The 15,007-nt window shown below is 42.3% G+C and overlaps 1 protein-coding gene across 1 annotated transcript; it reads right to left on the bottom strand.

Annotated features, from left to right (window-relative positions):
* Window positions 1-3,066: 3,066 nt before the first annotated feature.
* LOC133165465 (terminal nucleotidyltransferase 5C) lies at window positions 3,067-6,743 on the bottom strand. Its single transcript, XM_061295145.1, has 3 exons — window positions 6,426-6,743; window positions 5,851-6,144; window positions 3,067-3,654 (listed from the first exon to the last, which is right to left on the bottom strand). The coding sequence occupies exons 1-3, from the start codon at window positions 6,729-6,731 to the stop codon at window positions 3,067-3,069; spliced, it is 1,188 nt and encodes a 395-aa protein (XP_061151129.1). The 5' UTR covers window positions 6,732-6,743.
* Window positions 6,744-15,007: the final 8,264 nt, after the last annotated feature.

Genomic DNA, 15,007 nt, shown 5'->3' with positions numbered 1-15,007 from the left:
GCTGTGAAATTTGCATGCTCTCATCCAATGATGCCAAATTTAACTATGCGATCTAAAGAGATTTGGACGTGTGAGTAACACGCCCTGCCGTCAAACACGAATGAGGAGTCTCTGTAATATTTTGAAAATGCCTGTTGATGTTACACAAGTGGGCTGCCCATTAGGAAAATTGATGCGCACATTCTCAGTGTGTCTGTGCACATGCTCATCTGCGTGTGCGCGTGTCTATACTTCTCTGACATCATTGCTGCCGTCACGGCAGCCACTTCACGGTGACTCCCTTGTGACTGAAGACCTGACAGCCTCCCACGCGTTCATCATCAACTCCTCTGTTCCGCCGACCTCTTGCTTTATCTCCCCATCTGCACTCACGCTCCTTGTCTTATTCTTACCTTCTCAACTCTATTTTCTTTTCTCACCACCCGTCCATTATCTTGAGCCATTTATTTCACCAGCCTCTTTTTCTTTTGTTTCTTTTCCCATCCACCCCCCCCAACTCCCACCTCCATTTTCTGTGTGGGTCTTCCCTGTCCTACGTCACGCTCTCCTGCACCCTGTCCCTGTCTCTATGGAAACCCTGAGTGGACAAGAGTGGCTCAGAGGTCTGTGAGATGCTGATACAGAGCCTTAAAGATCACACACGTCTTCTCTCTCCCTGAGAGACATGCAGTCTAGTGCAAGCCGACATTAGAATGAATAGATGGCGTGTGAAAGTACCAACCTGCGATCACACACGAGCGCCTGAAGGCATTCTCGCCCCGTGCCTATAATACAATTTGTGGTTTGACACAGGAGGGAGTTAGCTGGCAGGGAGTTGCCTTCCTTTGTTGCAGTATTAGTGTCCTTGATTAGGTATATAATACACTGCAAAAATGCCACTGGAAATTTTAAGAAAAAAATATGTTAAACTGAGAACAATAATACTTAAAATAAGCAAAATTATCTACCAACAAAACAAGAAAGGTTTACTTGATAATATTTTGTAAAATAAGAAAATAATACTAGGCCCATATCTACAGCAGTTTTGAAATTAGTATTTTTTGAAACTTAAAACAAGTAATATAATATAATTAAAATAAGCAAATTTGACATATGAAACCACACTTTAGGTTCTTTTGTTGTTGGACAGTCATCTTAAAATGTTTAAAGTGTTTGTTTTAAGCCTCATAGTACTTGAAACTAGCACATTTAGGTTGAATTAAAAAAAAGTATATTTTACTTGAGATTTCACTTTTTACAGTGTAGCACCTGATCATAAACCATAGCCTCTTCCTTCTTTGCATATTTTTGAACAAGCTGTGCTATTGCGCTGACGTACGTCAGCAGTACAAGTCTGAAGAAGAGGTGATTTATGGTAAGAGGCCTCAGGCACAGCTTCATAGCTTTCGATTGTTTTCTATTGCACCATCATAATGTGACTGTTATGCTTAGGTGGATCATTACAGCACCAAATCATGTTTATAAAGACATATGAGCTATACAATGTTGTGGAACAAAGTCAGTGGCAAACAGGTATACAAAAAAACCAAAGAGACTTTTTTCTTTTACCCGTTTCGCTAATCTATATCTAAAATTATCTCTCTATTTCAACTTGGTTTTTTTAGTTCCCCTTTATTTATTAAAATGTACATGAATAAATTACAACAAATTAGTACATTAAAGTAGACATCAAAACAGGCAGCAGCGACAGGAGTCAACAATTAAACATGAAAACTACAACCCAGGACCAAACCCACCCCACTAACAACCCAGTGGATTAAGATAAAGACTAATTTCTTTTAATGAGGCACTTGAGTTCCCTGCCCAACCATCTTTGGTCATAGGTTCTGTAGCTTTGCTTTAAATTAGATCCAAATTGTTATGGAATTAAATCATGTGGTTCGTGAGTGCTGTTTCATTGAAAGAGTCAATCGCCTCAACCGCTTCATCCACATGCTTAGAAGCTGACAACCTGCGTGGAGTAAAATAAATAGTCAAGTAAGTCACATGACTACATACAAGACCACACAAAAAAAGGAATTCAGCACATTTTCTCACGGTTAACCTGAAAACAATGGATTGTATTCACACACAACATAGTGTAACCAAGATGCTGTACAGTCTATTACAAGGGCATTGTGTACAAGCAGTAGGATGAGCGTTGAGTATTATTTTGGAAAGTCTTGGAAAAATATATCAATTTCTATTCATTTAAAAGCCTTTGCATTGTGTCATATGTATCTGGTTGCTCATGCATTAACAGACTTCCCATAAATTTTACAACATGTGTGTAGTACATGCACGTAATTTGATTATAGCACTTCACAAACTGATGAATCCATCTTCATCATCAAAATTTACTCTTCAATAAATGAAAGTTACATTAAACCATCTTGGGAACATACATAGTCACACAGTATTTGGCAGTGAGAGAACAGTCCCATGTAGTCCATGCACAATACTATTCACAGGGAAGGTCCACATTCTAAACAAATGCAGTAAGAACACCACAGTAAGAACAGGAGAAGAACACATAGGAATTCCAAGGACCTGGAAGTACATTTTCGTTTCCACAAAGGTCAGAAACTCATCTTTGGTCCCAGGTATGCCAAAGGGTTATGACTCATGGGTGCACAGTATTTTCAGATTTTTTTGACACCTCCCCCAAAACCATTACTAATATTCTTGTTTCAAATTTAGAGTACAAACGGAAGTATAGCGGGCGGCATAGTGACGCACTGATTAGGACGTCTGCCTCACAGTTCAGAAGTTGCGGGTTCGATTCCACTCCCAGCCCTCCCTGTGTGGAGTTTGCATGTTCTCCCCATGCCTGTGTGGGTTTTCTCCAGGCACTCCGGTTTCCTCCTATATCCCAAAAACATGCTTGGTAGGATGGATGGATGGATGGATGGATGGATGGATGGATGGATGGATAGATGGATAGATGGATGGATGGATGTACAGCCCTGTGCACTCAATTTAAGGTCTGTTAGCGGCCATACTGTATTTCGGTTCTCCACGTCTTAGGTCACGGCAGGCAGCTTTTTCTTTGCTGTCTTTTGCTTGACTTGCATGTTTTCTTTGCAGTTAAACTAGTCCCGTTTGTGTTTGCATGTGCAAGGGGTATGGCTGGTAAAGGAGAGTTGACGCGCCTTGGGGTATGTAATAGCTGCAGTAGCTGGGTTCCGTTAAATAGGGGTTGTTGTGCTCTGCAAGGTATGGCGCAGGCTGATAGAAACATGTGACCTGATCTGTGTTGGGAATAATGTTCTGCTCCCCAAGAACTTTCAGTGCGAGCACTGTGATCATGTTGAGAGTCTGGCGCCTTTCGTGGCCCATCAGGCACACCGTGCTGTCGTCAACCACGCGGCGAAGTGTCATTAGGTACTGGTACTTGCTTCTCTCTTCACCAATGAAGTGATTCTTCAAGTAAGAGAGGATCTTTCTCTGCTGTTCCTGCACATCAGGGAAATCAATGAAAAAGCGTGAGCACATGTAACGCTCCAGTGTCTTTATTTGAGTTTCACTGGCCGGTCGATAGTCCCTGACCAGTAGGTTGCTGTATTTCAACAAGCCGCCACCTCTAATCTCCTCAGGATTTCTCGTGGCGATCAAGCGGTAGCGCAGGTGATCCATGGCAACCTCAAAGTCACCGTACATGCTCTCGGCCAGAACCTCGACTGCAGGGACAGAGCCTGCCACCGGGGGAGCTGTGCTCTGTTCAGACATGTCTGCAGTTGTTTTCTGGGCCTCTTTCTTTTCAGACCCTGAGCTCAGTACTTCATCTGTGTTTGGGGGGGCAGGTTCCCTTGGGGCCGTGCACTGAGAGTGGAGCAGTGCATGTGAGGGTGCGCTTGGGAGTGTGATTGGATAGGAGACAGGCTCCGAAGTCAACAAGGCGGGGACTTGGTGCAGGGCGGAGGGCGCGCCAATCTGTTCATCGCTGTCCGATTTGTCGATCAAAGGCCCTGACTGTGAGGATATCTGAAACACGACATCCTCCGATTCTACCGGAGGAGTGAAGCAGTGGAGGGGAGGGCTGAGGCATGGCGAAGGAGGAGTTAGGCAGACAGGGGGAGGGCTGAGGCTGAGCATAGGTGGGGTGAAGTAAGGAGGTGAGCTGATGCATGACGATGTAGGGCTGAAGCCTCGGGACGGAGAGCTGTAGCTAGTTGCAGAGCTGGCGGTGCGCAGCATCGAAGACGAGAGGCAGTGAGAGGGAGGAGTCAGGCATGGCGAAGGGCTGAGGCTTGGGGGCGATGGGGTGAAGCAGGGAGGCGAGAAACTGAGTGCAGGAGGCGGAAGACATGAAGTGAGGGGGATGATATTGTGGGAGGAGGAAGGTGATTGGGGAGGGGTCTGTTCTTGCGGTAAGGTCTCTTCATTGCTGCCATTCGGCTTATCCAAGTAGTTTTCCTCTTCCTCATTGGTTTCAGCTTCTGAGGTACGTGCGGACTCTTGGGAATTTGGATAAGATGTATCAATACATGAAACCAGTGAGTCCGGGCTGACGGGAGATTCTGTTTGTGTCGGTTGCAAAGCTGTCTTTTCAGCACAAGACTTGCTTTGGTCAGCCGGTTGTAGTCTCTCCTCCTGGCTTTGAATATCTGTCACATGCAAACACTCTGTGATTAACTGAGAACAATCTGGATGCAGAGGTAGAATAGAAATGGAATCAGGGGTGGGATCCGGAGTGGAGAGGAAATTCGGATTTGATGGGGTAAGGTCACTGTTTGGATTACTTTCAGGCTGAGGGATTGTTTTAATTGAGAGTGTAGCTTTTGTGGAGTCTGAACCAGGAGCCGTTTCAAGACTGAGCTCAAGTCTAAGCTTTCCATGAAGGTCAGGTTCAGGGCTTGAGGAAGAGTTTGACTCTAAACTGGAATCCATTTGCGAGTCACTCTCAAAGACTGGGTAAGGAACGGAGGTAACCTTCCTACACATCCTTCGTGGAGGTTTAGGAGATGAGTGCTTAAGCACCACCATATGAGCGCGTCTTTCTGAGACCTTACAAGAAGGAGAACTGAATGCTTTTTGGTCAAGGCCGGGAGCTGCAAGTGTGTCCTGAGTATCTGCCGATCTGTCGGGTATGCAGTGTGTTTCCAAGGTGCTGTCATGTGAAAGCGGTGAGGTGGAGATGGAAGAGAAACAGCCATCATTTTCTTCTGCTGATATCTGACTTTTTTCGACATCTCCTCGAATCTCTGCATCCATTAGCACGTCAATGAGGACTTTGTTTTCATTCTCTAAAGTGTCGTCTCCCCTCACTTGAGAACACGCGGCATTATCTGAGTTATACAAACATCGCGTTTCATCTTTTGCACACTCATCTAAATTCTTTGAGCTCTTTATGTTCGCAAATGAATCTTTGCTGTCACAGTTGCCTGTCGGTTTTACAGACTCTTGCTGTGCGGTCTCTGTCGGTCCCGTTTTCTCAATGACTACTTCCTGTTTCTGATTTAAAAGTATCAGTGCCAAGCGCTCTGAGCATTCAGTTAAATCTGAGGGCTGCGCCTCGTCTTTGAGTTTATACTCGTCCTCGTTGGTCTTTGCGGTTGGTTTCTCTCCTGTGATCGCTCTTGAAGATGTCTTCCCAGCTAGTTTGGGTTCATTAAGGTTTTCTTGGTGCTCGTCCAGCTCTCTGGGTGCTTTATCTTTGTTATCAGCTCCCTGTGTACAGTGTTTTGTTGAGTGCATTGTATTCTCACTTCCATGCATCTCATCTTTCTGTTCCGTGTTGGTACTGTCAGTCCCTTTCTCCGAAAGGGATCCATTTTTGAATTTCAATTCTTCAGTTCTTTCAGCACTACCCTGCTTATTAAGGAGAGAAGAAGCATCTTTGTTCTCGACCTCTTGGTCCTTCAGCGTAACATTATGTTTGTGCGGCGACTCCTGCAGGTAGGACTCGAGAAGACGATCCAAAATGATTTGGAAGGAATCAACGCTGAACTCAAACTGCCTCCTGAGCATACTAACAAATTTGAGCTCCAGGTTTTTGCCGCTGTTGTTTGACAATGAGATGAGGCTCCAGCGGTCCTGCTCATTAAAGACTTTGACCATCTTCTGGACGTAGGCCTCTTTCATTGTTGCACTGCTGATCCTCTCTCGGTTGACCCCTGCCGGCAGGCAGTCCAGCAAGCAACCAAGCACTGACTCTTTGATCACCTGTGGTAACATTGAAACACGTTGACAAGGAGTAGAAATAATGACTGCAATATTGCTTGCGATATTAGGCTTTGTCTTCGGGTGTAATTCACTTACAAATATTAAAACCAATTCACACTTGTTGGTGAAATAAATTGTGATGGAATTAGTTTAGATTTAAATTGTTTCTGTCAAAATGAAAAGCAAAAGAATCAATACTACAGTCTGACAGAGTAACTGTGCTAAATGGAAATAATAGTACATGTTATTTGACTGGCTGTTTCTTTTATGTGGAGACTTACCTGGAACTCCTCTTGACTGGGCAACTCCACCCCAAAAATAATATCCAGGTCTTTGAAGCTCATTCTGTTGTCTTGGACCAGAACATGGCTTGCCGTGGAGCCATTTAGGCGCACGTCTCTGACTATGATGCCTTGCTTCCGCAGACTTGCCCGCACAGCAATGATGATGTCTCGAGGGCGGAGCTCCAGAGTTGGAAAGTTGCCACGGCCGTGGATGGGAACAATGTCTGACAAAACCTGATGGAGAACTGCCACTTGCTCAGGCTTCAGGCTGTGAAACCTCTGGCTGGGTTTGACTTCAGACATGCTGCTGCCTTAAAAGAGGGAAAAATAACGATGGTGAGAGGGTATTCATATTTAAACCGACAAATGTTTCACTCTCTCTCCCACACAGATAGAGAAAGTGAGAGAGAGCCTCCCTGCCAGTCTGCTGTCTGCAAGTCACAGCTTGGCTGACAGCTTTTCCACGACGCCAATGTAGCTGCTGTGTTGACAAACTGACACGTGGTCATTCACAAAGCTTCTCCTTGCATAAATATGCCTCTCTGTCTGCTGCAACCCGATCGCAACAAATGAAGAAGAAGTGCTTCACTGGCATAATTGAATCTGGAATGCATAATGTACTGTGCTGGCATCCAATAAAACTTGGACTTTATTAAAATTCCTTCTTAGGCAGAAACATGATATGAATAAAGCATTTATTTGATATCTCTACTTAGCATACATGTTAATATTAGCCAACATAAAATCTAATCATGTGCATTGGTTCTGACAGCTGAAGTATTTACCATTTGATTGTTTCCACGAGCAGCGCAAGGGTTAAGCCCAATGAGTCACCGCCAGCCGACTTCATTAATCACACCGACGTCACAAATTAAGGACACACATCTGTTTTCATGTCTGTGTGCACGCAGCAGTCACGTTTGCATATTTTACTAATAATAATTCCTACAGGACAACCAAGCTATCCAGTTATCCCTTTGGAAATGGAGCAAATTAGTTGAGGGTTTGAGATCAGATTGCTCCTTGTTTGGTAATGCAAACCTCAACAAATGCACTTACAATGTTGGTCCGTTGTGGCAAATCACCCACATTTTTAAATAACTGAAATTACATTTGTCTACATCCGTGTCATTAGACGCGATGTATTCTTGTGTGCACATGTCAAGTGTTTCTGGGAACAAGTGCCTGACTTTGACTGTGAAAATGTGATATGTTGCAGCCTATTATGATCTACTGTTTGCTTTCACCGACACTTGTCAGTTATTGCGAGAGCTGAATGCGGCTGATTGCTGTGATTTGCCAATACTTGAAAGGCAAACACTGGGATAAGAATGAACAATAATGGGTTGCGCTCTGACAGTCCTTTGTCAAACTTCAGAGTCTGTAACAACCACAAATGCAGTAGACTGTCTTTACAAGTCTTGTAAACCATCTTGCAGTTTTCAGTAAACATGAATAACCAATTTCATTGAGTAGAAAACACATACTTCATTGTCTAACTGTAAAAACAAAATACAAAAACCTTCTGTTTGGTGAATGACACCAATAGAGGTGATAAACATGGACCTTGATGTTGACACTGACCATAAAAACAATAAAACTACATATTTGGAAAGCAAAGAGCCATTGCAGGATCTCAGGATATACAGCTGGCTCTGTTGTCTCTCTCTCTCCCCTTTCACACTCTTCTGCAAACTTGCAACCCGAGTGACTCATCCAGGCGTAACAGCTCAGCTCACACATAATGCTCGGGTTTGGTACGCACAGAACTCAATTTAAAAATAAAACACTGAGGAATAGTGTCCTCTACACTTATCTTTACTGAAGCTCAAAGCACCGATTGCAGTTGATAATTACAATATGGCTTAAGTATTTTCTTGCCTTCCTTATTTTTTGGGAACCATAGTACAGGTGGTTACTCATGAATTAACACAATTATGCACGTTTTATAGTCCAATTACTACCTAGCGCTAAAAGTGAGCTAGAGTTCTGCTTGGTTCAATTTGATCACGTCAGCTTTACTACTAGTTAAAAGTGAGATGCCAGGGATAAGTAATTAAGGAAATGTCAGGATAAGGAGCTCTGTCACTTTGGGGGTTCAGGTTAACTTCACATCAATATTTTATTTAGCAGGGGTAAATGAAACAATCTCATAGTGCTGACTGGTCTTACCTGTTGCTGAGGCAGAGCGACTGGCTCCTGTTCTCGCAGTGGGGATGAAACCTCCTGGAACCACTGCAATTCACGTCTAGATAGTCTGAGGATGTCTTGTTTTATTTCGGAGTCTTGACCACTGTTAGTGAGGCTCGCCGCTGCTGCTGCTGGTGCTGCTGCTGCCGCTGTCTCTGCGTCTGCGTCGCTGACCAGACTCCACTTCACCCAGGCGCTGTCCACGAGGCGCTTGGTGCTGAAATGAAGACTCCACTCAGTCCTCGCGCTCTTGTTTTCTTCTCAGGGTGCCCGGAGCGTAACGCAGTTTCCATGGCGACCTGCCGTCATTCACTTATGGCTGGGGAGTAGACGTGTGTGCGTTCGCGCGCGCGCGCGCGCGTGTGTCTGTGCTCACGCGCGATGGAGCAGAAAGAGTTACACGCATTGAACGGAGGCCACAACATTGACGGGCCCCACCAAACATGTCTGAACTGAATTATATTTAGAAGGAACAGGATGTCGAAGTAAATATAGAAAGTGTTTTTTTAAGCATATTATCATTATTGGCAAAAGCAGTAAAATCACAGTTTATGCCGTCACTGAGTTTGTGTCTCAACGTTTTCGAACAGAAAGGGCAGATGCACTCGTGATTTAGAAAACATTTCCCCCCTCGCCCACAGACAGAATGATATCCGGTGTCCACGCTGAGTATACAGCTATGAGTCATCCGCGCTCCCTTCCTTGACCCATCCGTTAATCCCATCCAACTCAGCCAGTGCAGTCGGTACACGGACCTTTCTCAGTCACAAATTGTTCTTCGTTTTTAAATCGTTATTCTCCTTTTATGACTGTATGACATTGGCCAAAAGCACCCAATGCCCTCTTGGCGTTTTCCTGTGTGTAATAAAAGAAAGTGTGTCAGCAAACCGTGGGGAAAATGTTTAATGCTGACTGCGTCACAAACACGTGAAAAAAACACATAAACATTGAGATAAATGGTGCGGACATTTGTGGAAAACGTCAAATTACTTCTTCACATGAGCAGAGGGTATAAATTACGTCACTAGGGTGCCTCACAACCTAGCGATTCCTCGTACAAACTATTTTTAGCCTGCACCAACTTGTTTGCTTCGGACACGCGCCTGTCTACTTTGAGAGCAGTCGTGACGTAGGAGGCGCGGTCACGCGATGCAAAATCGTGACCATTTGACGACGATGAGAGAGAGCCAGAGGCATACCGAGAGCAGCTTATCGACGAAGATGAAGCCGTTTTGGGAATGTTCCTCCCTCGTCCCAGTGTTATATAGCGTTATTTGGACTCTGTTTGCCAGTGCAGAAAAGAAGCGTTCTCTTCAATGCAAATGATGGGTTATCATGGTAGTTTTCATTTGATCGTTTCCCCAGGAGCTAGCAGCCAGTGCCAGTCTAGTCACCATTGGTTATCCAATGTAACTACAGACTAACGTGCGTTTTGGGCACAGGTGGCAAAAGCGTTAACGCCTAGACACAAATAAGTACTGATGATTGTGTAAAATGAATAAATGCATGTAAACAGAAGCAGTGTGGGTAATGCAGTCCAAAAGTTCGGGGGAATTTACACAAAATACTAAATACAATGCAAAACCTCCTTGCGTGACAACAGGGTAGTTATATACGAGCATCTAAAAAAGAAGCACGTTGTAGCTGATGCCTGATTTCATTTCATTCCACATACGGATAGTCGTGTTTAAGCTAACATTAGCACACGCGCACACAGGATGAGGATGAGCGCACTCGCGTCATGACATTTTCACAAATAACCCCTTAATGGCAACACAATAATAAAACACATTACCTAGTTTGTTACAGTACTACCTTATATTGCAAAATAAAAAAGGTTTCTCCTCATGTTTTATTTATTTATATTGGGTGCATTCTACAGTTTGATTGTGTTGATCGAATGACTACGTTTAACTTGTGCGTACTAGTGAAGTAAAACATGTTTTGGATACTTGAAATAAAAACAACATTAAGAAGAACATTTAGTTTTCTTTAGCACAGTGTATTTCAAGCATTTCTTTTTTTAAATTTTTTAGATATAGTTGAATTGTATGAGTGCAACTCTGCACTGTGTATCGTGTTTTGTTCCATTTTAAACTGCATTAAACAGTTTCAGGGAAAAAGGGGTAAGGCAGCAGTATCGTCTTCAATTTAAGTTGCTCCCTCGCTTGTAAAAAGGTCCAAAGTAAATTTTAGAAAAAGGAGACGGATATTTAATCACCATCACAATCATCGTATTTAATCACTGTTACTCAAAGTACACCAGCTCAGACTCATAGATTGTTTTCCGTAGAGAGGAGCATAATATTAGGATCAATACTACGTAGCCTCATTCGTAGCTTTTGTCAGGTAACGTTCAGTACATTTATCATGATTAAGTATGCTAATTGCAGTATATAGAAAAATACACGATGGAGGTTAGAGGCAGAAGCAGACTTCGCCTTTTAAAATCTCATTAATTAAGAAGCAATGCCCATAATTTTGTAAACCTAATAAGCAAAAGCCAAGAAAGAAAGACAAGGTAAAAAGTGACACCCAGTGGACCAATGTGGAAATAACCTTTGCTTTTCCATCGTCATCCGGTAATCGATTTATTTTCATCCTTGTACATATAATTGGAGTGTGGGAGGAAACTCCACTTTTGCATTGTACTACTCCGCTATGAATCAGTTTAGGCGGAATGTAACGACGTTTAGCATAAAAAAAGTACAGCTCGTTTGTAATGCATTCGTTAAAGAGGAAGTCATGATGAGCCATTATGAATTTAGGTTGAATTAATAAATATTTGAAAGATTAGAATAACTCATTTACAAATTGTAAGTTGACCATTTTTCCTGATGAAGTATGAACTCATGATGAATTCATAATTTGCAACTATTGAAGAATTATAAATGATTAATTTGCAAATACTTAATAATTTATCATTAATTTATGATTCAAATTTTGTTTAAGAAATATCCATTACTAGTCAACTTTATAATGAATTAGCAAAAGATTAAGCTCAATGAACAATTATTAGGTCATTGAATTAATTAATAATTAATTACTGAATGGTTATGATTAATACTTTGCAAATGGTAAGTAGTAATTGCCTCAAACTTGACTAAGGAATATCCTTAACTAATGTTTGTATTGCAAAAGATGAAGTCATGTTGAACAATTATGAATTTGTGTTACGAAATTTGTAAAGAATTGACAATCAGGAGTTGATCATTTGCAAAAACTGTGTGACCATGTCATATGATATGAGGTTTACTATACCATCAGGAACCATTGAACAAACAGCTACACGTAATTTTGTTCTCATCGTTTTAATATCATCCTGGCAAGGAAAATAGTAACGCTGGTATTCTATTCAGATCGCTGATGTAGAAACATTAATGGCAGTGTTCAGAAGATTTGTCATATGACGTGATTGGGGCAGTAATGCAAAGAATAGAAAATCAAGATGAATCCAGCGTGTCTTGGTTTATGTGTCTCTCAGCAAACAACAAATAATTAACTAATAATTAAATACCGTTTTTTTCTGTGTATAGTGCGCAAAATTTAACTAATTTATTGTCCTAAAATCTGGGGTGCGCATTATACATGGGTACAAATTTTTTTTTAATTTTTTTTATTTTATTTTTATTTTTTTAAGTCCCAATGATCGTCACACACGCAGGGAGGCAATGGGTCCCATTTTTATAGTCTTTCATATGGTCTTAACTAGGCTGGATGTAATTTTTTTTGTTGGCGTTGATTTCTCCGACTGCCCATAAACGCACCACCGCGCTCCGTGCGCGCACGGGACAGCAAACGAGCAGGTGATCGAGCAAGCGTCTGATACGAGAGCATTGCGGTCGCATGGAGCGTGTTTGAAGTGAACAGCAGAGAAGAAAGGCAAAGTGTTGTGAAATAAAATGCACAGACGGACGCGCAAGACACGTCAGCTATATAAAGAGCGAGAGTTGTTTTCTTCCTATTAGTTTCAATTCACAGTTTAATTAGCAGTTTCAATCAGCAAATAACAAAATGCGTATTACAGGTAATATTTTATTTCACAACACTGCCTTGTTCCTTTGGTCTCTGCTGTTCATCCTAAAACACAAAGGCGCTCTTTAAGCAATGCGACAGTGAGCGCCCGGCGCGCTGCGGTTGCGCGACCGCACCAAATTAAGCTCCCTGCGCAGTGCGCACTGAGGTCCACTTAAATTTTAGAAAGTACATCAGGACTTTAAAAATATCTTCTAAATTTCTGTCACAATAATCGACCAGCGCGGTGCAGTTGGGGGGTCGGCGGCGCGCTACGGTTGAGCGTTCTCTCTCGCGCTCTCTCTCTCGCTCTCTCTCGCTCTCGCACACACGCAAACCGGATATCATACGGAGGCCGCCATTACAGATGCGCAGAACGGATGCGCAAGACACGTCAGCTATATAAAGAGCGAGAGTTCAGTTCTCTACCTAAATCCGTATTACAGGTAATATTTTATTTCACAACACTTTGCCTTGTTCCTTTCTTCTCTGCTGTTCACTTCAAACACGCTCCATGCGACCGCAATGCTCTCGTATCAGACGCTTGCTCGATCACCTGCTCGTTTGCTGTCCCGTGCGCGCACGGAGCGCGGTGGTGCGTTTACGGGCAGTCGGAGAAATCAACGCCAACAAAAAAAATTACATCCAGCCTAGTTAAGACCATACCAAAGACTATAAAAATGGGACCCATTGCCTCCCTGCGTGTGTGACGATCATTGGGACTTTAAAAAAAAAAATAAAAAAAAAGATAAAAAAAAAATTCATAAAAATTGGGTGCGTATTATACATGGGTACAGGCTTTTTTCCAGCATCAGCATGCCATTTTTAGGGTGCGTATTATACATGGGGGCACACTATACACGGAAAAAAACGGTAATCGACAGAACCATCATCCCACTCACTACGGAACAAATAAAGCAAGACCAGAAGATTGACCCTAAAGTTGGACTTTTAATTCAGTACAAAATTGCAGCTAGAAGACCATAACTCCAAAACCACAGTTGGCAGGTCGCATGTCTTATTAAAGAGTTGGATATCAAAGAGCGTAGAGTGTAGTATAGGAAAACATTGACGAAAAAACACCCGTTGCTTCCCAAAAACCACAATATTGCAGTGTTAACAAAACTCCATGATGAAACGGGTCACAGATTTTCTTGGCAAAGCCAGGTTTGAGTCAATCGCTCCCATTTTGAGGCTTGTCTCAGTAGTAGCATGGGGGAGAACATGTATACTCCACGCAAGAAGGCCAAATCTGGAATCGAACCCTGCACCTCTTAACTATGAGGCAGACGTGCTAACCAGTGTAACACTGTGCCGCCTAAATGTCATTACAATAAATATGTAGTAGCCTTAAGTTTAAACCATGTGAATATGCAAATTGTAAATTAAAAAGGAAGTTTTGACACCTTGGGTTGACTTCCGCTTTAGTGATTGTAACAGACAACATGGTCATCAAGTTGTGGTAAAAGTTTTGTCACTTTAGAAAAGGGGATGCAACAGTATTCACAGTTGCGTTGTACGCATGGAAATGCTAATACAGTTTACATTTATTGGCATATCAACTTGAGAGTGGATCTGAAAAAGGGTTGTATTAAATACCACAAATTAATTACCCGCTAATAAGGCTCTTTTGAAGAGCTTAGCTATGATGACCTTGAATGCTCATAAACATATGCTAGCCCCTCAAAGGTCTTTACAGCGTTCATGTTAGTGCATTTCACAATGGCGGGACAAACCAGGTGTGAGAAATCACATCTTTTGGTCATGCATTCTTATGATTAGCAATAGATATTTCCTTGTCATGAGTTAATCATTAGTTGGTATGTGCAAGTTATTAATTCATAATTCTTCAATAGTTGCAAATTAATAATTCATTATGAGTTAATTTTCCATCACAACTTCATGTTTTGCTAATGCATTCACAAATTATTAAGTAGCACATTTTAAACTGTCATCCTATTCTTTTAAAATGTACCAATTCTTAATTCAATATGAGCTCATAAATATTTATCATGACTCCCTATTGCATTACCAATGATTAACATTAGCCAACGTCTTTGGAAAGGTCTTTCTTAGCACTCATTCTACAGCTGTATTTTTAAAGAATGCAGATGGACACGAGTCTTCCTTTTTCCATTGTACCCCTCCTCCTCTACTCTGCCAACAGGGAACAGATGAGAGGTCAAAGGTGTCACCTGTAGAGGAAGCGGCCTTCTGCTGCTCGCATGCCATTGCCTTATTACACACATACGTAATTCACCACATCTCAGGGGGGAGGCGAGACTCAGATGGGAGCCATTACAGGTGCTATCAAAGCAGGCACAAATATCTATACATGAACAGACTCGGTGCCCCGTGGTTGATGCGAGTCCTCT

Source organism: Syngnathus typhle, linkage group LG1 (genome assembly GCF_033458585.1).
Source record: "Syngnathus typhle isolate RoL2023-S1 ecotype Sweden linkage group LG1, RoL_Styp_1.0, whole genome shotgun sequence".
Classification (NCBI taxonomy): Eukaryota; Metazoa; Chordata; class Actinopteri; order Syngnathiformes; family Syngnathidae; genus Syngnathus; species Syngnathus typhle.
This window is presented reverse-complemented; position numbering and strand designations above follow the sequence as displayed.